Raw genomic sequence first — 21,725 nt, 5'->3', positions numbered from 1 at the left:
AACGAGAGCAACAGTGGCAGGGATCGAAGCAATGCTTGAGACAAAAGTAGCAAGAGAAGCGGTAGCAGATCGAAATCGTACTTGCCATTCAATACTGACCGTCTACCACACATCTGATGTTATCCCTTCTAAGCCCAATAATGTAAACATCGACATACCATCGCTTCACATCAAACGCCCCCCAATGCATTCTCCTTCCCACACATCCAGCTCATGCCGCACTCCCATTCTGCTGAGCCCCCGTACCCTCGACAACACCCCTCACACCACCCTTCCCACCAACTTCCCTCGCAACAACCGTAACGCCCAGATCCGCCGCCACGTTAACCTGCACCTCAACCTTTCCACCCTTCTTCACGCCCTTCAGCCCAGCTTCCGCGATGATCTTGCCAGGCTTGAGGACTTTACTCCGCACCTCCTCTGGCTCGTCGTCGGAACCATCCTCATCGGAATCGTCGTCAGACCCAGCGGTACCGTTCGTACCAGGCTTCTCCGCTTTCGAAACCTTGATCTCGCGCACGCCTTCTGCGAGTCTGAGCAGGACGTCGCCGCCAGCCGCAACGGGTATCTGCGCTGTTCTCCGCACAGGGACAGGAGTATCTGGCTCGACGATGACGGCGAACTCTTCTGAGCCTTCCTTGCCGGTCACCAAGCCAATGGCGTGGGAGAGGTGGGGTGTTACGGTTACAACGGCCTCGGTGCTGTCTTCGATGTCCTGGTGCTCGAACTCCTGGATCAAGCTTGCTTGAATAGCTGCGCCTCGTGCGGTAAGCTCGGAGGGGTTGACGGCAGTGGAGCTAGTGGAGGGAGATATGATGGTCGTAGTGGAAGGGAAGTGGGATTGGACGTTGGCTGCGATCTTCGGCGTATGCGAAGCCCCGCCCGCAAGGAGGATCGTGTCGACGTCGAGAATATCCAGATCCGCCTTTTGCACGGCGGACTCGATCAGGCGCGTGAAGGACTGGAAGAGCTTACTCCCAAGCAGTTCGAAGCGCGTGCGGTTGACGTTCAGGCTGAAGTCGATGCCGTCGCTCAAGCTCTCGATGCTGAACGAGGCGGATGCACCTAGAGAGAGAGCTTTCCGGACGCTTTCGGCTTCAAGTGTGAGTTTTGCTAAGCTTCGCTCGTTGCCGCGCGGGTCCTTCGCTGTCTTGTTCTTCTTGAGAAATTCCTTCGCTGCGTACTCCACCAGTACTTTGTCCAGTGTGCTGCCTCCAAGCTCATAGTCGTGTGCTGTGCTTAAGGTAGTGTACATTCCGCCTCTGCTCGCTACCACCGAGACGTCTGATCTTGTGCCTCCCAGATCTGCAACCAGTATGATCCTGTCATGTTGCTGTGGTTGCTCGCCCGATTGTTGGACCTTCGCATCGTGACCGAGCAAAGCGGACACGGGCTCCGGAATGAACTGCAGCACCTCGATGCCAGCCTCCTTCGCAGATTTCGAGAGTGCCGCCTTCTGCTCATCAGTGAAGTCGTAGGGCACGGTGATGACTGCTGCGTTCACGCTCTTGCCCAGATAATCGGACGCCGACTGCTTCAGCCGCCGCAGATGCCTTGTGGATACTTCTGAAACTGATAGCGTGCTCTTCGCTGGCTCACTGCTCCCTTCTTCGTCCTCTGAAGCATGCTCCTGCACCTCGAACCCCACGCTCTTCCCGCCGTCCAGCTCCACTGGGTGTGCGCTGGCATGACAAGGGCTGGGATCGACATCCTTGAAGCCCTTGCCCAGGAAGTCTCGGAAGAAGGCGATTGTGTTCCTGGGATTCCGTGCTATTTGAGCCTTCGCCTGTGTGCCCTGGAATTCTTCACCAGCAACGTAAGAGAGAATGGATGGGATCTGACGGTCACCCTCCTCGTTGGCGATGACTTCAGCCTTGCCCTCGTTGGCGGTGGTGTAGGCTATGCTGCTGTTACTGTTGCCGAACGACAACCCTATCGCTACCCGTGAGGACTCTTGCGAGGTCGGCTCTGGTGAGCCTGTGTCGGCGCTCATTGTGCCCTGCTTGTGTTGGTCGTTGCGTGTAGTTGTAGTGGTTTCTCCTTTATCCTCGGTCGGGATGTGGTGGTGTTTTGGTGTGTCGGAAGTCAAGAAGATGTGAACAGCAAGATCAATGTCCAGCTTCGAGACGTCGTCAAAATTTCCTGGAATTATTCGACCAGGGTCCAAACTCAATCCGTGACGCTGATCATCACGTGATTGTAAAAGATCAACCTCACCTCTAAATCCTCCATCTACTCCTCGTCAAACAACACAGCGCACAACCATGGCCACCACTTCCGTCCTCCTACCGGGCGAACAAATACCCCCATCCGACCTCCCGCCAACCAAGAAAGGCACCTTAACACTCGGGCCCAACCTCCGCCACCTCCCCCCATCAACCATTCTCACCACAACCTCCGGCTCCCTACACACCGATCCCAAGAAGGCCGCTCTCTGGATCGATGCTCCACATGGCCGCTATCAGCCCTCCGTTGGCGATTTGGTAGTCGCTCAAATCCATCACGGCTCGACTGACACCTACCACTGTGCCCTAACGCCACATACAGCCTACGCATTACTAGGGCAACTAGCATTCGAAGGCGCGAACAAGAAGACACGGCCGAAGCTGGAGTCTGGGGATCTCGTCTACGCGCGGGTCAAAACGGCAAGCAAGTGGGAAGACGTGGAGATTGAATGCTTCAACTCTTCTACCGGCAAAGCGGACGGCCTGGGTCCGCTGAAGGGTGGCATGGTATTCAACATCTCGCCGGCTTTTGCGAGACGGCTGATGATGGGGACTGATAAGGAGGGGAGGAGTAAAGGTGGGGTGGTGGTATTGGAGGAAGTAGGGGAGAAGGTCAAGTTTGAGGTGGCGGTGGGAAGGAATGGGCGGGTGTGGGTGGACAGTGGGAATGTCGCGGCTACGCTTGTGGTTGGGAGGTTATTGATGGGGTGCGATGAGAAGGGGTGGAGTGTGGAAGAGCAGAGGAGGGAGGTGAGGAAGGCGCTGAGGGAGATTTGAAAAGGCACTTTTTTCGCACACTAAGATCGAAACATGCCTTCGGCCCATGTTCTGAAGCTGAAAGAGTCGACCGCCGGACCCAACTGGATGCTCACTCTGCTTACTCCACTCATCTTGGAGAAGAGCAGTCCAAGGGCCACCCTGAAGCTCGAAGCTGATCCATGCATGCATTCTGTCTCGGTCCTTCAACACTAAGCTCGGTCATTATCCGCATCAGACCTCGGACTATCATATTGCTTCCTCCTAGCATCTACGATCATGTCAGCAATTGCCAGCGGCTTGTCAGGCAATCCATACCTTGCTCTGATACCATCAAGCCGCCGATATCACGTGGCTCAAGCCAGCTCGTTGAAGCCGTCGATGTCGAACGAGAACTCCTCTGATTGGTCGGTGGTACCCTTCCAATGATCGAGATCCCCCTCCTTGTCCAGCGATGCCAGAGTTGGAACCGCCTCTTCAGCCGCCTCTTCGCACTGATACCCCTTCAACTTCTGGCTCCGGCTTTGTTGGCTTGGAGGCACCTCCGCAACGGCTTCCACACACCGATACTGCCGCAACTCCCGGCCCCGACTCTGCACTGTCCGTGCCAGCTCCAGGACCATTTCACCACCGACCGAACGCCCCGAAGCATCATTCAGCAGCTGGATTACCGCCTCGTTCAGCCAGGTTGGCGTGTTTTGCACGACGCATCTCTCGGCACTCTTGCTCTTCGGGAAAACGCAAGCAGCCTCGTAATGCACCTCCACCTCCGCACCCCAGAAGCCGCTGTCCCGGCTCTGCAGCATGAGCGAGACCATAACTCGATCATCTCTCTGCAGCTTCGGTCCGGGCGAAATTGGATGAGTCATCACTATATTCGTCTGGCGTGGCTCATAGCATAGACACCACTTCCGAATCAAGCCGAACCAGCCTTTCTCTTCCAGCACAGAAGCCCACTTTCCGTACACGGACCCCTTGCTCTTGCTTTTCTTCTTGCCCAGCAGGCTGCGGCGAACTGTTCCGTTCTTCTCGGGCATGTCGACGGAAGCGTCGATGGCGAAAATGTTCTCACTGTAGAAGATGGGAAGTACTTCTGCGCGGACGAAGCGGGAGACCATGGCGAGATCTGGTTGCTCTGCTCCGAATTTCTCTTCGGGGTAGATGAAGGTAGCTGGCAGGACGACCGCGAGACGCCAGATCTCATCGCGCAGCTCTTTGGGTAGGTCGAGAACGGGGAATATTCCTTTATCCGGCTTTTCTCCTCCGACCTCCAAGGACCCCGATCTGTTTCCTGGCTGGAAAACTTGCCCCGGACCAACGATGCCGCCCAAACCAACCACTGGCACAGCAGATGCCGCAGCCCTCCTCGCTCCCAACCGATTCACCTCTTCACCCCCCATCTTCCCCCCTTCGACTCCGCCTGGCCCACGCACTGCAACGCCTTCCCTCACAGCAAACCCGCCAACCATCCTATACCGCCTACTCTCCACCTTCTCATCCCTCACCTCCATCCCCTCCTGTTTCTCCCTCTCCACCTTCGCCTTCCTCGCCTTCTCCCGTCCAGCCTGCCGCGCTTTCTCCTTCATCCATCTCGTGCGGGCCGTGGGGCGGACGAGCACGCTTTCCTTCTGAGTCTGCTTCGCGGACGATTTGATGGAGATTGGAGGCATGGGAGCCATGCCGGAAACGCAGGAGAAGACGGAGGGTCCTTTGGAGGCTTTGGTCTTTTCGGGCTCGGCCTTTTTGGGCTTGGTGGTGCGGGTGCGTGGGCGTTTGGGGGCGGGGATGGATGTGTCCTCTCCTGTGGAGGGAGGCGGGGATGAGGGGGGCGCGGGTTTGCGCTTGGGCATTGTGGTGGTGGAGTTCGGTGTCTGGAGTGGTGATGTGGTATGAGTGTGTGATTGCTGTTGTTGGGAAAGCGGTTGTGAGTTGTTGTCTGAGGTGGAATGACTTTGGTGGTTGAAGAGGAAAAAGATTGGAAGAGTTGTTAAAGTTGGAAAGATGAAGAGGAACTGGTAACATGAAGGGATTCCAGAGCGTCGCCAGAGCGCTAAATGAGGTGGTGAAGGCACATGGTTTGAAGCTATGAAGCCGCAACCATCCATTTGATCACATCAAGTGATGCCAATGTCGACCTCCTACGCTCATCGCAGTGAAAGCAACCGGATGCAAAGGAGTGATCAACTTAAGCTTGGACAAGTGAACGGGGACCTACCAGTGTAGTGAGAGAATGCAAATGCATTCAGCCCACTCCCGTCCCCAACTCGCCGCAATGGCAAGGACAAGTTCCCAGCCTCATCTACTGACCGTCCCGACTCCTCCCACTATAGCCCACAGCCCTCCGCCTTTTCGATGCTCTCGCTCTCGCCGTATGCTCTGCAAACCCTTTGTCGTGATTCAACCGCACTACAGTCGACGGGCAGCGGTACGGCAGGTCTTTATTTAAAAATGTATACTCTTCCAGTCCACAAACTACCACTGGAACCCCGCCTCATAAATCGGCCTAAACAACTCACACCGCCCATCCACCTCCGCCTGATCAATAACTGTCACCCCACTCCCTATCGCATCCCCTCTATTCCCCAACAACCCCAAATTCCACGTCCCCTCTACCACCTCTCCACTCGCATCTCTCAACACCCCTCCCACCTCCACCTGCTCAGCACCGACAAGCACCTGCCCCGCCACCCCCGTGCCAACCCCATTCCACCCCGGTCCACCCATCGGGTTCTTTGCGAACCGTGCCCACGCCCCACGCATGAAACTGCTGAGGGCATACTCCTGCGTCGTCGCGTTCGCCTCAGGGTACGTCGAGAATACCAGCGGGATTTCGCTCGCGTGATACACGCCCAATCCGGGGTACGCTTGCAGATTCGCAAACGAGGCGTTGAAGTAATACCGCCAGGCAGGGATCCCTGCGGCCGCGGTATCGTTTGCCCACAGTGCTTGCGGGCATTGGAAAGCTAGTTCGGTGAAGATGCGGGCGATTTGGTCGTAGGGCGTTTCGCCGTCTGCTAAGGGGTAGGCAGCTTCGATCTGCGCGATGTAGTCTGGGTGCGTGATGCCGGAGCCTAAGAGGAAAGCTGTGGTGTTGGTTTGGCCGACGGCGAGGGAGCGGCCTTCTTGGCTGTTTGTCCCTCCCATAACAGGGATCGAGGCAATATTGCCACTTCTGCGCCGGGCGGCGGGGTCGGAGAAGAGGGTGATGTTGTCGGGTACGGGGTCGAAGGGGAGGGATTGCCGGTCGATAATGGTGCGGATTTGGGTGGCTGGGGCGGAGCGGACGCATTGGAGGACAGCGGTGTCGGAGCCGGAGCAGTTGAGTGCCGAGGCAAGGGCGTTCCAGGAGGGGACAGGGTCTTGGAAGGAGAACGATCCTGGGTAGCTAATGACGCCGGACTCGCAGATGGCGCCACGGAAGGGCGGGTTGGAGTCGGCAGGATAGGAGGTGAGGAGGGCGTCGACGGACCAGCTGCCGGCAGACTCGCCGAAGATTGTCACTTTGTCAGGAGAGCCGCCGAAGGCGTGGATGTTGTTTTGGACCCATTGGAGGCCGAAGCGCTGGTCAAGGAAGCCAAGATTATGACCATCATCTGGAAGAGCCGGGCTGCTTGGGTAGCCGAAGACTAGGGTTTCTCAGATTAGTATGTACTTTGAGGGCATTGGAGGAAGCGGTGGGCGTACCATTCGTCCGGTAGTTGACAGTCACAACAATGACATCTTCATACGAGGCGAAGGCACTGCCGTCATACTGTGGCTGCCCCGCATCGCCGAACTGCAAAGCGCCGCCGTAGATCCAGAACAAAACAGCTCGTCCATCGGCCGGAGCCGGCGTAGATGGAGCGTAGACATTCAAGTACCTGCAAATACGCCGTCAACAAGCTGTCCCTCACCCATAATGCTATTATCAACAACGTACAAACAATCCTCACTCTCCTCGGGCATAAAAGAATTATACACCGCATTTGTAAACTCAAACGCACTCCTCGGATAATTAATCTGCTGAATACACGCCGGGCTCCACTGCGTCGCGTTAATCGGCTGGTCGAAACTCCCCGGGTCTTCTGGGGGAGCGAAGCGGGTAGGAGGGGATTTGGCGAAGGGGACGCCGAGGAAATTGTTGACGGTGGCGGAGGCGGCGGGGAGGGAGGTGGTGGTGCCGATGACGACGCCGGCGTCTATGGTTGCTGTTGGGCCACCGCCGGGGAAGGCGGGGGAGTGGTGGGAGGGGTTTGGGGGGTGGTGGGAGGGCCAGTTGGAGGCGAGGGCTGTGGTGAGGAGGAGGGGGGCTAGGAGGAGGGCCATGGTGCGTTGGTGTTTGAGTTGGAGTGAGCGGTGGGGAAAGAGAAGATGGAAGAGAGCGTTCCTGTCGTGGACCGAGGAAACAGAGTATTGAAGTACTTATCCTATAGATCGATGAATGGAGTCCACAGATTGATGCAGACCTTCCCACCTCATGCACGCAAAAGAGGGGATCATCCAAGGGCAGGGATCGCAAACTCCACCTCCTGCCCGTTCCTGGCCATCATGACGGCCACAGATGCTTGTCGTCGTTGAAGGATGGAAAGAGACCGAGGCAAAAAGGAGCACGAATGCGAAGAGGTGAGGTGACTGGGGTGAGGTTGATTCAAGAAAATGCGGGGAAATCGAAAGAGGAAGGTGTGGGAAAGAGAGTTTAGCGGCCCAAGCGGCTCTGCTTCGCCGAGGGCGTCGTTGACTCCAGCTCAACGACTGAGTTCTGTTGATCTCCCTGCCGTGTCGATGAGAATCCCCGCCGCAGGAGACGACGTCTCTGCCGGATGCAGATGCGAATCACGACCGTCGCCAGAGAAGACATGACCTCTCCTCATGGCGCACCAAACTCCCTGGCCCATCTGCTCCACCTGTCGTACAATCCCCCATAACATCTTCACAGTGCCCGCTAGCTCAGATCTGACCCAGTTCAAACTATGGGACTCTTTCACGCGCTTCGCAGAGTCCGCCGCGCGAGGCTGCCACACTTGCACGCTCTTGTACGAAGCGGTGCATGAGCCGTACAAGTCGCGGCTGAAGAATGCAGAGGTGTACCTGGAATCGTTGTCGACGGGCGACAACGTGAAACGTGAGGTCGTTGTGACAGCGAACTCAACTTTGCTGGAACCGTGTGCCGGGAGGGAGGAGGAAGCGTTGTTGAAGGGAGGAAATCTATCTGCAGGCACGAGCTTTACCCCGATCGCACACTTGAAGTTCGCCCTGAATCACAACGAGATCGAGGCTAGCACGAAGTACTACCAAGGTGAGCGTCTGATCACGCTTCGGATGGTGGGAACGCTCAGCTGAGATGGCGGTCGCGAGACATGATCAGCCTTTACGCCGAAGACGATGGAGCGCAGAGGTACATCCGACAATCCCTGGACAAATGCCTCGCCGAGCACCACGAGTCTTGCAATCGGAGCATCTTTCCATTGTCGGCTCAAGCAACGCAGCGACCAACCCACACGAACATTGTATACGGCAACGATGGCGTAGCCGTGGCGCCCACCAGGCTTGTGTACGTCGGGTCAGATGCCGTCAACGACCCGCCTCGAATCGTCCCGGGTGAGGAATGTCTGTACAAGGGCGGACACCTGATTTTGAGCTACTGCTGGGGCATGACGCCGAAGGATGCACCGTGGCAGCTGACGAGCAATACCATGGAATCCTTCGCGGTGGAGATACCATTGAATGTACTGCCGCAGACACTGCACGATGCCTTCATGTGGACGCGGAGGCTGGGAGAGGCATATATCTGGATCGACAGCATGTGCATCGTACAAGACTCGAAGGAGGACTGGGAGCGCGAGGCATCCCGCATGGCATCCATCTACGGCTGCGCGAAAATGACACTGGTCGCGGCGTCGAGCTCAGCGTATGGTGGTATGACGGACCGTCGCAACCCCCTCCGGAACAGCGCAGCTACCCTGCCATGTTCCGAAGGGACAGTATACATCCTCCCCAACGGCCAGAAACGCTCCACACCCTTGCCCCCGCCAACAGAGTCCCGCGGCTGGTGCTACCAGGAGAACCTCCTCTCGTCCCGCCTCGTCCGTTTCACCCGCACCTCCGTCCAGTATCAATGCTCTGGCGACAACGCAAGACCGCCTGTCCGTGCACAAGGACTAGAGCGACTGACGGACCATCCGCCGTTTCGGTGGTACATCCTCTGGTACCGCCTCATCGAGCGCTACACGAACATGCACCTGACATACCCGGCGGACAAGCTGCGGGCGTTCCATGGTATTGCTATGGACAAGGCGGGCGGACACTACAATGCTGGGTTCTTGGGTGCGGACCCGTGGGCTAGTTTGCTTTGGTGTCGGGATGAGCATCAGATCCGCATGCGGCCGGGGAGAAGATATGAGGAGTACGTTGCTCCTTCCTGGTCGTGGGCGGCGGTCGACGCGCCGGTGCTGTTCTATGAAGCGAACGGGCGGTCGACGCGGGAGAAGCAGCTGGAGCCCGTGCCGTGGGATCCGGTGCTGCTATCAGCGTCGGTGAAGCAGGCTTCGTACTTTGACACCGGCGCTGTCAAGAGCGGGAGCGTGCAGCTCTCAGCCTTCTGCGCCCTTGCGCGGACTGCGACCAACGAGCCCTACCTCTTCAACACGAAGCTTGGCCGTCATACCTACGGACGGCGGAACCTGCGCGACTGCTCGACTGGGCGGGTAATTGGGTTGATGGTGTTTGACGTTGCGAGCGAGGCTGCAGATGCGATTGTTTTACTGTGCGTGCTTCTGCATGCGGTCAATGTGGAGCTGTGGTTGAAGAACGGGACGGCGGGGTTGGGCGTTGCTTTGAGGCTGCGTGGATTTGAGAAGGGGCGTGTTCTGTATGAAAGGGCGGGGTATGTGCAGTGCACGGCGGCATTTGCGGAGTCGGGCTGGAGAGGGCGGGTTGAGGTCGTGTAGGTATAGGCACCGCAGGGTTGCCTTCTCTTCAAAGGTTGCCGATGTGGGTTGATGCATCCTCTTTCAGTTCTGGGGCGTCGCAACTCTAACGCGATCTTACGATTGGTTGGAAGATCAACAAGTTTTGGACGTCAGGACCTGGAGCAAATCACCTGCCTTCACCTCCCCCCGACGCTTCTTCTCCGTCGCCAACTTCATCTTGAGGCCACCGTAGCGGCCGCTCTCACCACGACCCCGAGCCTTCAGCCTCGACAAGGTCCAACTCAGCCCCACCGCCTTACTCCCTTGCTCTCGAGCTTCAGGCTTGCCTGGAGCCGCTCTGGACGATGCGCCTCCTCTCGAAGAACATCCCTCTGCGGAAAGGAATTGGCAGAATCTTGACATACGCTAGTGTGGTCTCTTCTCCAGCCAACCAGGACTCTTGAACCTTAAGATGGTTTCGCGCGGCAGCTTACATGAGCACCGTCGACGCACTGCAAGGCTGGCACGCATGAGAACAACATGGGGAATGGAGACTGGTCTCCTGTATCACTATGTCAATCCCTCGCACTTTTCGCCCACAACTGAAACCAGAATCAACATCGATGTTTTATTGAGCGTGAGCCAGCGCCGGCTCTACCGAACCAATCAAGTTTGGGGAAATCCGACTGCGGGAATGCCCGCTCAGCATGTTTTTGCATGACTGGGACACACGCGTGATCGAGAATGCAAAAGAGTTAGATGAGCACTTAGACAGTGGTCCAACGCATCCACTCGACGGATGGTCGCAGATTTGGCTGGCTGTGCGATCAGACATGCTGCTTGCGCCGATAGAGGTATTGCTTAGCGGCGGGCGTTGCCGAACCGATCAAAGAGTCTCCAAATCTCTGACCAGGGGAGTTGACGAGACGAACAAACGCTGTGGTTGCAATTTAGCATCACCACCAGTAGTCATTGGCTTACCGTCTTTGTTGCTAGGAAAGTGGCTTCAACCTCCAACCCGACGTGCTGGAACCTCATCTCAGACCTGGGTTGCGAAATCTCGGCCTCGGCAGCATCTCCGGGGCTAAGAAGCGGCTGGCGTCGGGAGCTAAAGCTGCCTTGTCCCGCCTTGCCGAGAGCTCGAATGTGCAGAAACAGCTGCTTCGCCCCTCTCCATGCCAGCGCACAACATCACCCGCTCGACGTATTCGATGTTGCTCGCCGGCAGAGAATGCGAGATGCACGAGAACATCCAGCGACTCACGAGTGCAGGCATGACGACAATGTAATATAACTTTGGATGAGAGAAGGCTGCCGTCGCATACCAGCCACCCGCCAGCCTCCCACTCCAGCCAGTGAATATTTGGTGGTAGGTCAACAATCACATGCTACACTTCCCTTGTCAGAGCTCGCTTCTTCTCCTTCCCGAACAGTCTCATTCTCGCATGCAACTCCAACTCCTCTCTGTCCTCCATCTCTCCTTCCCTCGCTGTTCCCAATGAGCGGACCAAGCAACCTCAGTCCCAACACGGCCACCCCGGGGCAGGAGCTGTCACTAAAGCACACCAACGGTACGACGAAGCAACTACACTCGGTTTACGATCACGACTAACACTGCCTTGCAGTCTCCAACCCATCCATCATCCGCTCCCAGCCCTCGAAACAGTCCATCACCGCCTCGGAAGACTACTACTCCCTCTCCTCCTCCCACTCCAGCAACGACACCGCCCGCATTCTCGACGACCGCGGCTTCGCAACACACACCATCAATCGCTACAGCACACCTCCCTCGCGCTACCGAACACCTCTACAATCGCGAGACCAGCTGCCCAGTCAATCACAGATCAATCTCGCCCAATCACAGAATGCCGAAGAGGAGGTGAGGAAGACTCCAATGCGAGGCGAAGGCAGGAGAAGACGCTCGGTCGACGACTCGTCCAACGTTGCTGTCGCAGGCGCGCCCTCGAGTACTACTGTGTTGAGAGAAGGCGGTGTGCGAAGAAAGCCTGTACCCAGCACAGTCATGGAAGCCCCTTCACCCGCCAGCAGCGGCTTCATCGATCCAGCGGCGGCGAGAAGTAGCGCAGCGCACGACATCGACCGCGAGCAGAGTGCCACGACACCGGGGCACGACGATACTCCTTACATTCGCTTCGCGTTGGACCAGCTGAGCATTGACGAGCAGGCGGTGGGACCGAGGAGATATCCGGGCCGGCCTGCGTTTCCTGTTACAGGAGGTGTGGTCATCGAGGGCGGGGAGCCTTTCCAAAGTCATCGACAGCGGCAGCAAAAACCTGCGGTCGAGCCAGTGCCTCGGCCAGCGGCTCCTTCGAGGGCGTACCACCAGCCGGAGACCACGTACCCACGGCGAGAAGCCGAACACTCGGACAACCATGGCGGGATGGGCAAAGCGGCGGCCATTGGAGCTGGTGTTCTAGCTCTTGGTGCAGCGACTGCAGCCGGCGTGGGCTACTCGCGGCATCGCGATACTCAGCAGCAAGCCCCTCCAATCCAAGAAATGCCCGACACATCGCCAAGATCACCCCATCACCCCGGACACGTCCACAACCGCGAACCCAGCAGAACGCAAGAGCCCAGCCTCTACGTCCCCATCGACGACGAGGAAGGCTTCTACGAACGCCTCAACTTCCTCCCAGGAATCCTCCGCCCGCTTCGCCTAATCTTCTTCATGCTCCTGCTCCTCGTCCTCCTCGCCCTCCTCCTCGCCGCCGCAATCTACAGCCTCACCCACAACGGCATCGCCGCCTACGGTTCCTTCGGCGACGGCAAATACTTCGTCTTCGAATACCTGCCCACTCTGCTCGGAATGCTCCTTTTGTTCTGGCTCATCCAGATCCAGGTCGCGCTCTACCGCATCGCGCCATTCATCGCTATGGCTTCACCGTCCTCGCCGCGCAGCTGGGAAGAAGGCGCGAAGCTGCCGATTTACCCCAAGACGTGGTTTTTGCCGTATACCGGCCACCTCCGCGTCCCGGGCCTGATCATCGTCGGCGTTTTTATGATTGTGGCCTGGCTGCAGATTTTCACCATCCCCCTCCTCGCCTCCGCATTCAACGTCTACTTCTTCGGCGCCCCCGACACCGGCAACTGGCGCTGGCTCGCGACCGCTGCCCTGATCTGGATCGTCATCGCCTTCTACCTCTTCCTCTTCGCCGCGACAATCGCACTCTTCACCTTCCTCCGCCAGAAACGGACAGGCTTGAAATGGGACCCGCGAAGCCTCGCCGACGCTATCGTGCTCCTCGAGCGCAGCAACGCTCTCACCCTCACCTCTGATGACGAGATCCGCCACGAACCTGCGCGACTGAGCTACTGGCGCACCTCCCGCGGTTACACGAACGAAGTCTTCCATACCTACGGCGTCGCGTCGCGTCCTGCACGAACTTACTCCGTGCGCAACGGGCGTTTGACGGAAAAGACACATCTCCCAACATCGCCGGATCAGGAGCCGAGATCGCGGTTTTCGGACTTTGAAGCCGATCCCGAGCTTGGCCGGGAACAGCGGCATTCGCGTGAGAAGATGCTGCCACGCAGACTATCGCAGAGCTCGCGCAGCTCCTCCACCTCCTCCGGCGGCAAGAACGACGGCAACGCTATCCCCTGGTTCCTCCGCCCCTCCATGGCACTCCTCTGGATCATCCTCGCCATCGTCCTGGTCGTCGCGTTCCTGGTCATCGCCTATTTGCCCTCCACCTCCCTCGTCCAACCGGGCGGTTTCGACCCCATGGTCCCCGCTATAGTGAACACCTGGGGCTACTCGGGCACCAACTTCCTCTACTCCTTCGTCCCCGCCCTGCTGGCCACGATCGCCTGGCTCGGGATGCTGGATATCGATTTCGCGTACCGGCGGCTACAGCCTTTGTCCGCCCTCCTCAAAGAAGGGGGCGAGGTGGGGGAGAAGAGTATCCTCCTCTCTTATGCGGCGGATATGCCGGTGCTCGTCACCATTCGCGCAGCCATCAATGGGCATTTCCGCGTCGCTGCCCTCTCGTTGGCCTCCCTGGTATCGACCGTCCTCCCGGTTCTGGCTGGTGGGTGCTGGTGGGCACAATTCGACACCACCCTCCAGACTGTCCGGATCTACACCGAAACCGCGGGGTTCTACGCTCTGACGGTTTTCGTCGTCCTCTACGCCCTCGTCATCGCCACCTGCACCTTCCCCGGGAAGAAGACGCGCGGTATCGACGCCTCCCTCCCCCGCGGCTGTCGCGCAACACGCTGGCGCGACCTCGTCGCCCTGGTCGGCGGGAGCAGGGTCGTCGATGGAGTGGAGTTCAGAGGCGTGGACTCGAAGACTGGAATGGTGACACGGTTGGTGTCGGCCTACCCGAATAATGCTGGTGCGGATGCTGGGGTGGGTAACGGGGTGCCGCGGTACACGCTGGGGGCGTATGAGGGTCGCGACGGACGGGAGGGATGGGGAGTTGATCGGGTGAGGGGGTGAAAACATGTTTGGTTTGGGTTGTGATCTTAGCGTGGTGTTTGGGTTTTCTTGGGACTGGGAAAGAAGCATTTGCATGAACGGGGACATGACGGGCATGACAGACGGATGCTGGGATGGGCTGGATGATGGGGTGTGGGATATGGCATCGCCTGACATGGCATGGTATGGCATGGTATGGCATGGCACGCGCGGTATAACACGCACGATACACGAAGAGATATGTATAGTGAAGATAATGTAACAATACACATAATACTACATAATGTCTACCTCATCCACGATCAAACCATATTTGTACTGTCCGAGTCTCCTCGCCTTTGCTCTCATTGCTGCATCGTTGCTCAAGTCAAAAGAGAGAAGGGATCAATCAGCAGTGTCTTTGGAGGATGAGGGAGATGAGAGGGGGTTGGAGCATGCAATTAGCATAGCAGGACATCGCACTACCCGATCTACTCAAGTCAATCGAAGAGCATGCTAATGGACTGGAATCTATGCTGATGTTGACTTTCTACGTTTCTATCGAACGACGAGCTCACCTCACTAAGCCCATCATTTCACGACGTCCAGCCAATGCATCTTCCGTCACTCAATCTTCTCTCTTGACCAGCACAACGGGGCCGGTGTAAACATGTCTGGCGTAGAGCACGTAATACACCAGAGCGATGAGCAGGATGCTAACGAACATGACGCTGGACCAGTTGAAGCCCGCCCTGAGCAGCATCGTTAGCCAATTGACATAGAAGTACCTGCAAAAGGGGATGGACATACGCAGTGACCGGCGTGGCGAGAGGCCAGGTCGCAAAAAACAACAGCGGGAGCACGAAGCAGGGCGAGACTATATTGATCGCTAGTCCGTATTTCCCTAATGACCACCGGCAAGCAGGCAGCGGAGCTCCGTATAAGCGGCGCCATACCAGACAGCTGATCATCACGGTGTAGGAGAAGAGCAACGACAGCATGCCGAGGGAATTGATGGCGTTGAGCGCGACGTAGGACTCGATATTGATTAACGACAGAAGCGAGCTGATGACGACCGAGACGCAGATGGCGTGTATGTAATGGGATGTTCCAGCCGGGCGTGACTTGCGAAAGCCAGGCGGAGAAGGGGAGACGGTTGTCACGAGCGAACGACCAGAGTTGCCGTGAAGCAGTTGCCACCTCGCTGATGCAGGCTGCGGTTAGCATGAACAGGATGATGAACGCCATAACGGTCGTCCCTGCGTAGCTCTGCGTAGCGTTAAAGAACGCCTGTACGAAAGGCTCGTACGTCGGACTCGCGAGGACGTCGTCGATGTCCCCGATGCAGAAGACGAAGGTCACGCCCATGACCAACGCCATGACGCCGTTTGGCACGACGGACCAGATGAGCGCTTGAGGGAGGATGAAAGAAGCATCGTGGACTTCCTCCGACATGTGCACGGCGGAGTCGTAGCCGACGAGGACGCCGATGGGGTTGACCATGCCGATTAGAGCTGCGAGGCCGAGGTTGTCCCATCCGCCGGTTGTGGTGAAGTTGAAGAGAGTCTCGTGCGCGGTACCTCGGGGCGCCAGGACCCAGAGTGGGATGATGATGGCGAGGAGACCTCCGATGTGCACGATCAGTAGCAGCCCTTCGATCAGCGGCAGCCGCCTGGCCAGTAGCGTGTTGAAGAGCACGACAAAGAGGATCACGGCGATGGTGATTAAAGTCTCGTGCCAAGAACGGTAAACATACCTTTCCAGGTTGTTGAGCACGATCAACCCTTGAATCACGGAGCATACCATGAAGCAGAGGCCGGCGAGGTAGACTTGCCAGCCCATGGCCGTCAGCCATCCGACGGCGTAACTGAGTCCCCGTTGAACGCTCGGCGGTGCGAACTCTGACACCCCTTTTGCTGGTCAGCAAAGACATTCTTGCTGGATCAAGGAGAAGTCTACAGTGATACTGTCCCCCAGCAGTCGGACACATCGACGTCATCTCCGCCAACGAAGCGTACACGAACGTCATCCCAACGATACCAGCAACCAGCCCCCAGAAGATAATCGGCGTGCCACCGTCCTGTAGCGCATAAACCGAAATGACTGGCAGGATCTCCCAAGCTACCAGCACGGTGCTCGTGAAGCCCAGCATGGTGACCAAGTTGAAGTTGCGGCGCAGGACCTGCTTTTTGCCCAAGACGAGCATGTCGTGCTGATCGGTGTCGGTGCCTCTGTATTGGGCGGGGACCGTTGAGCCGGCGAAGACTTTTCGTGAGGCATCCGAGGCATTGTAGCGGGTGTCGTCGACTTCGGTGATGGAAAGGTTGTTTGGGGTCGTGTTTCTCCATGGCTGTTGTAGTGCGCACTGTGTATCCTTTGTCGCAATTGTTGGTTGAAGTGGCCGCATCCGCAAGAGACGGACCAGAAAGGCATCGTGTTGCACATGCGGAGCGGTAAGAGGTATAGTAGCTTCGGCGTGTGACACAGCATTTGAGGTACGTGGTACCTTAGATATTGCTCCTGCTGTTCGCTTCGGCACCTTGAAGCTTTTGTCCGCTTGACGAGCTGTTAGTGTTGACTGTGTTGAGTGGGGTGGTGTTGATTGTGTTGAGTGGGGTCAGTATGTCCACTGCACCACGATTCTCACATCCTCGAAGCAGTCTTAGCCTTCAGACCTGATCAAGAGGATCCAAGTACTAAGGTTTTGCACCAAACAGTCTGGAAACCAATGTCAAGGCCGCCGCAATGACTACCGAAGAACATCAGATGTGGGATGACCTCAACATCGAGTACGAAAATGCGTACCGCGACAACCCGTTCAAGAAAGCCTGCGTCGAGACAGCCATCTCACTCCTCACACCCGGCTCTCGTGTTCTCGACGTCGGCTGTGGTACAGGCATCCCCGTGGCCCAGATGCTCTCTGAGGCGGGCATGCTGGTCACTGGAATCGATGTCTCTCCCAACATGACCAAAATAGCACAGTCCCAAATCCCTACCGGCACTTTCGAGGTTGGCAACATGGTCGAATACGAGCCAAGAGGTCAGTTCGCGGCCATCTTCATCATCTACTCGCACCTCGGCCTCTCGTACGCAGCGTTCCATCGCGCAACAAGTCGGCTGGCGCAGACTCTGCTTCCAGACGGGCTGCTGGTCATCGGGCAATCGCCTGCGGATGATGTGGCACCAGATGACCCTGCTTGGGATGAGACCAAAGCATACGTGGAAGGGTATAACCTTCCCTTTTGGGGCGAGCCGTTTCCTACCTTGATGTTGAAGCGGGAGAGCCAGAAGGAGTTCCTAAGGTCGATGGGCATGGATATCGTGTACGACACCTTGGATGTGTTCCAGCCGAATAATCCGAAGTGTGCTCCGGAACATCAGCAGTATGTGATTGCGCGGCGGAGAGGATCGAGTCGACTTAGGAAGCCAGAGCCGAAGCCATATTCGTAGTCGAGAAGTAGATCGGACTTGTACTGTCAAGCGTAGACGCAATCGTGGGATCGCTTTACGAAAATAATGGTCTACATGATCAGCAATACCTTATTCTAGGTCGTCTTTTCACCGAGTGGAACATCTGTTCGAAGATTCGTTCCTCATAGTGGATGATCACGCTTCCTCATCCGTAATAACGAATCTTCGTGTCTTGTTTGGAAAAGCATACGAATCAGCGATGTTGTCAATATTGGATTGCTACGAGGGTACGGTGGGGAACGCTCGGCCTCGGCCGTGGTAAGTGCTAATGACTACAACTGTACCCTGCTTAATTATTCTTTCCAAGGTTATATCTGTCCTACTCACTTTTTCTTGAGAGGACGGGAGTGCCAGGGCGGTATCGTCGTGGAAGTTGGCGATAGAGATGGAAGGGATGGAGATGGAGGACATATGCGCGCTGTTGCCCTTCGCAACGTCCGTTTCGCGAACGCGTAAAGTGCTTGCAGCATCGCCACCTCAGTACGAGGTCATGCAAGTTCACACTGTCGCTGTCCGCCATATCATCGTCTCGTCGCGACAATGGAGCGCGAATTTGAAAGTCTGGTGGCTGAGATCGACCGCATCGTCAACAGCCCTTACCCTACGCAGCTCAAGGCAAGCACCGTCATCCAGAGCTCATCGTGTCATCAAACTTACCAGCAATACAGACATTGCGAGACCTACTTCAAGGCGAATGCGCCGCGGCGAGCATATCCAAGTGGGCACTTGCGAAGCCCTGCCAGATCGAGCGGCTGGCCAGCTGCGTGCTCGAAGGGCTGAGGCAATGGCCGTATGTGCTTGATGTCGTGGAGAAGCTCTGTACGGACGTATGCCTACCTACTTTCTACTGAGCTAATCACGACGACAGGCTTCCATGTCGCCATTCGAGATGCCTTCCTGGCACAAGAGCCACGCCTACTCTCCGACCTCATCGACCAGGCCGTTCGCGCCAACGACGTCCACTCGCGCTACGCTTCCGCCGCCATATGCATGCTACTCCACCCCTTACCGCAGCGTACATCAATGCCTGCAGACACGCAAGTCCTGTTCGTGCAGACCTTCGACCGCGCCGCAGCCGAGCCTTGCATGGACACCATCAAACCCGCCTACCAGCTCCTCCAAGGCAGCGCTTCACACTTACTCGGCATCCTGTCCAGCAAAGTCCTGGTACGCATAGAAGACCAGATCTTCGGTATCCTGCGCAACATCAAAGGCGACACGACTCCACTCAGCCTCTACTGCTTGGCAATCTTGCGAGTGATGCTTGCCACTTCAGACGACGACTTTCGCAGCTCGATTAGCTCATACGATACCCAGGAACTTCTAGCCAGCACCCAGCTCACGTCATCGAGATGGACGCCTGATGCCGTGCGGCAATTCTTCCAAGATACGAAGGCTCAGAAGACGTTGCAGCTGATCGTGCTTCGTGCGATGTGGGCGTGTACTTCAACTACAGATCTGCAGCTGGATGAGAGGTTGGAGTCGCTGAAGCTGGCGAACGAGATCATTGAGGCAGTTCCGATTGAAAGCCGCCTGACGTGGCGGAAGACGAATGCTCTGCTGGTGCGGAAGCTTGAGGAGAAGGCTGCTGCTGATGGACTGGAACCGGCTTTGCGGTATCAAGCGCTTTGCTTCCTACTTCAGCTGACGAAGGGCGGTTTCAGTCCGTCTGTGATCATCGACCATCTTCGTCAGCTCGTCATGAAGCCCACTTCCATCCGACAGGTGGTGGCCTCTGGTGAGGTCTCCCATCTCCAACTACTGGCTGGCTGTGGTGTTCTCGACCACGATACTACAACTGCACTCATCCAAAATCTGGTCGACTTCGCCACAGGGTCGGACAGCGAAGGTGTTGTTGAGCTGAGCAAGCCATTGGAGAGCCTTTTCGGTCAGTTCACTGGATTCATTACGCACGAGGAGTCCATCGCGGAGGGCACATTGCTGGCTCTGGATGGTCTTGCATGCGGCGATCGACTACATCAGATGGCCCGCCAGCTGGAACCACCCAACAGCAATGAAACAACTACGAACTCCTCAACATCGATCTGCAGTCAGACGCTACACACCGCACGCAGAGCTCTCGTCCATGGGCTGAGCAGATTGTTTCTTTCTGCTGCGCTGTTGTCCCGCCACTCAAGCTATTCGCCGTCCACAGCGACCCAAGCCCTGCTTCTGGACCTTCATGCATCGTCTGCTCAGCAAGTTCAGCAGTGCAATCACGCTCAGCGAAGCGCTACCAATACTTCGCCATTTCCCTTCGTCGAGGCAACAAGCACGCCTGATCCACATCAGCACCACTGGCAGCAGGCTCTGGCTGCGCACATGGATACCAGGGCCCGAGCAGAGCATCAAAGTATTTCCGCCATCTTTCACCAAGCTGTCTCTGGTCTCGAAGCACGCTGCGAAAGCATTGAGGGGCCATTGCGCGAGGAGCAGAGCCTGCGACAATCGTTACAGAAGGAGTACGATGCCCTGAGCGGAGCATACGCCACTCTGGAGACGGAAAGCCTTGACCGAAGTGTTCGTCTCGATGCTCTCGAAGCCGAGAAGGAGCAGTGCAGGCATGAGCTTGATAATGCCAATGCTGAGATTAACGAGTTGACGCAGAAAATTCAAGGTGTGGAAATGGAGCTCCGGGACAGCAGAGCCGAAAGGAGCAGGCTTTCCACCGAGGCAGCGGAGGGCAAGAATGCATTGGAACTTCGACATTCGGCTGCTTTCGCCAGGAAGGAGGAAGAAGTTGAGGAGCTTCGAGACCAGCTTGACCGTGCGAACGAAGATGCTACAGCCTCGTCTGAAGAGGTTGCGGGTCTCAAGCAGGAAGTTGAAGACGCAAGAGCTACTACTGACGACACAGCCAGCGCGAGGGACCGATTCGAGACGCTCTGTCACGAGAGGGAGTCAACGATCGAGCAGCTTCGGTCAGAGGTCAGAGAAGCCAACGAATTCAAAGGAGGTCTTGAGGCACAGCTTTTGGAAATGCGTGAACAAGCGCGACAGGCCGCCGAGCAACATGGTCTCAGGCTGAACGAGCAAGAAGAATCACTGCGGGAAGAGATGCAACGTCTGGTGGACGAGAAGTCTCAACAGATTAATGAAGTGAATGAGCAACGCGAGGAACTGCATGTCGCATTGTTGAAGGCTCGAGGAGACGTAGAAAGGTTGTACCAGTTGCAAGAGCAGCAGAACGCCCGTCTGGAGAAGAGGGGAAGAAAGAACGCTGACCTGCAGAAAGAGGTACATCTCCAGGCCATGTCTACCCTCCCGCATAAGCTGACTTTCTCCCACAGATCGACCGCCTCCATCGCAAATTCGAACAGAAGGACAGACAGATCTCCGAAGCGAACGCCATGCGTGCTAATCTCATGGCCGCAATGGGCCTCAACAGCCTCCAGCCCCAACCAGCCCCTAGCCTCCCCTACCGCCCATCCCGCTCTACTGGCCGGCCTACACAAGAAGACCAAGACCCTTCACCACCCACACCCTTCTCCGGCGATGACGCCGAACCCGACTCGCAGCACCTCCAAGCTTCCTTCGCCTCCAACGCATCGTCAACAGAATCCAGAAGCGGTCCGACGCCCAAGCGGCCCAAATCACGGCATTCAGCCAACCCAACGGCGAAAACGCCAGCCAAAGCGCGCACGAGCATGGCATCGAGGCGGTCGACGAGGTCGAGTATGGCCGGCACGGGAACGGGGAGGAGGAAGCCACTGGGGAGTTTGAGTGGGAATGAGGGAGGGAGGAAGAGCGTGGGGAGTAAGACACCGATGAAAGGGGTGGACGAGGGGATGGATGAGAGTACGTTTGATGGGAGTGAGGTGTTTGGGGGGACGCAGGGGGGTATGGTGGATTTTGAGGGTGCTTTGGATGGCTGAGGAATGTTTTGGGTACACCGGCTGGTGGAAGGGCACTGCGTGATCTACAGGTCACGTACCGAGCGTTTGGATATGTCTCGGGAGCTTG

General features: G+C 57.0%; 9 protein-coding genes across 9 annotated transcripts; 5 read left to right on the top strand and 4 right to left on the bottom strand.

The window, feature by feature from the left end:
- Positions 1-211: 211 nt before the first annotated feature.
- SSZ1 (Hsp70 protein that interacts with Zuo1p) lies at positions 212-1,993 on the bottom strand (the record flags this gene model as incomplete). The annotated part of the gene is made up of 1 exon (XM_064807967.1): positions 212-1,993. One exon carries the CDS (start codon positions 1,991-1,993, stop codon positions 212-214), a length of 1,782 nt encoding a protein of 593 aa, XP_064653871.1.
- A 271-nt stretch (positions 1,994-2,264) lies between these two features.
- Positions 2,265-3,057, top strand: RRP40 (exosome non-catalytic core subunit rrp40; the record flags this gene model as incomplete). The annotated part of the gene is made up of 2 exons (XM_064807966.1): positions 2,265-2,975; positions 3,028-3,057. The coding sequence occupies 2 exons, from the start codon at positions 2,265-2,267 to the stop codon at positions 3,055-3,057; spliced, it is 741 nt and encodes a 246-aa protein (XP_064653870.1).
- A 280-nt stretch (positions 3,058-3,337) lies between these two features.
- On the bottom strand, positions 3,338-4,831 carry LTR77_010748 (uncharacterized protein; the record flags this gene model as incomplete). The annotated part of the gene is made up of 1 exon (XM_064807965.1): positions 3,338-4,831. The coding sequence occupies one exon, from the start codon at positions 4,829-4,831 to the stop codon at positions 3,338-3,340; it is 1,494 nt and encodes a 497-aa protein (XP_064653869.1).
- A 622-nt stretch (positions 4,832-5,453) lies between these two features.
- On the bottom strand, positions 5,454-7,286 carry LTR77_010747 (uncharacterized protein; the record flags this gene model as incomplete). Its single annotated transcript, XM_064807964.1, has 3 exons — positions 5,454-6,607; positions 6,666-6,841; positions 6,901-7,286. The coding sequence occupies 3 exons, from the start codon at positions 7,284-7,286 to the stop codon at positions 5,454-5,456; spliced, it is 1,716 nt and encodes a 571-aa protein (XP_064653868.1).
- Positions 7,287-7,829: 543 nt separating this feature from the next.
- On the top strand, positions 7,830-9,907 carry LTR77_010746 (uncharacterized protein; the record flags this gene model as incomplete). The annotated part of the gene is made up of 2 exons (XM_064807963.1): positions 7,830-8,256; positions 8,316-9,907. 2 exons carry the CDS (start codon positions 7,830-7,832, stop codon positions 9,905-9,907), a joined length of 2,019 nt encoding a protein of 672 aa, XP_064653867.1.
- A 1,459-nt stretch (positions 9,908-11,366) lies between these two features.
- On the top strand, positions 11,367-14,333 carry LTR77_010745 (uncharacterized protein; the record flags this gene model as incomplete). The annotated part of the gene is made up of 2 exons (XM_064807962.1): positions 11,367-11,439; positions 11,494-14,333. 2 exons carry the CDS (start codon positions 11,367-11,369, stop codon positions 14,331-14,333), a joined length of 2,913 nt encoding a protein of 970 aa, XP_064653866.1.
- Positions 14,334-14,919: 586 nt separating this feature from the next.
- LTR77_010744 (uncharacterized protein) lies at positions 14,920-16,133 on the bottom strand (the record flags this gene model as incomplete). The annotated part of the gene is made up of 3 exons (XM_064807961.1): positions 14,920-15,043; positions 15,102-15,195; positions 15,248-16,133. The coding sequence occupies 3 exons, from the start codon at positions 16,131-16,133 to the stop codon at positions 14,920-14,922; spliced, it is 1,104 nt and encodes a 367-aa protein (XP_064653865.1).
- A 504-nt stretch (positions 16,134-16,637) lies between these two features.
- On the top strand, positions 16,638-17,741 carry LTR77_010743 (uncharacterized protein; the record flags this gene model as incomplete). Its single annotated transcript, XM_064807960.1, has 2 exons — positions 16,638-16,744; positions 17,009-17,741. The coding sequence occupies 2 exons, from the start codon at positions 16,638-16,640 to the stop codon at positions 17,739-17,741; spliced, it is 840 nt and encodes a 279-aa protein (XP_064653864.1).
- An 822-nt stretch (positions 17,742-18,563) lies between these two features.
- LTR77_010742 (uncharacterized protein) lies at positions 18,564-21,637 on the top strand (the record flags this gene model as incomplete). The annotated part of the gene is made up of 2 exons (XM_064807959.1): positions 18,564-20,999; positions 21,053-21,637. 2 exons carry the CDS (start codon positions 18,564-18,566, stop codon positions 21,635-21,637), a joined length of 3,021 nt encoding a protein of 1,006 aa, XP_064653863.1.
- Positions 21,638-21,725: the final 88 nt, after the last annotated feature.

Source organism: Saxophila tyrrhenica (genome assembly GCF_035928015.1).
Source record: "Saxophila tyrrhenica strain CCFEE 5935 chromosome Unknown scaffold_26, whole genome shotgun sequence".
Classification (NCBI taxonomy): domain Eukaryota; kingdom Fungi; phylum Ascomycota; class Dothideomycetes; order Mycosphaerellales; family Extremaceae; genus Saxophila; species Saxophila tyrrhenica.
The sequence above is the reverse complement of the archived record's forward strand: the minus strand, read 5'-3'. Positions and strand labels throughout refer to the sequence as shown.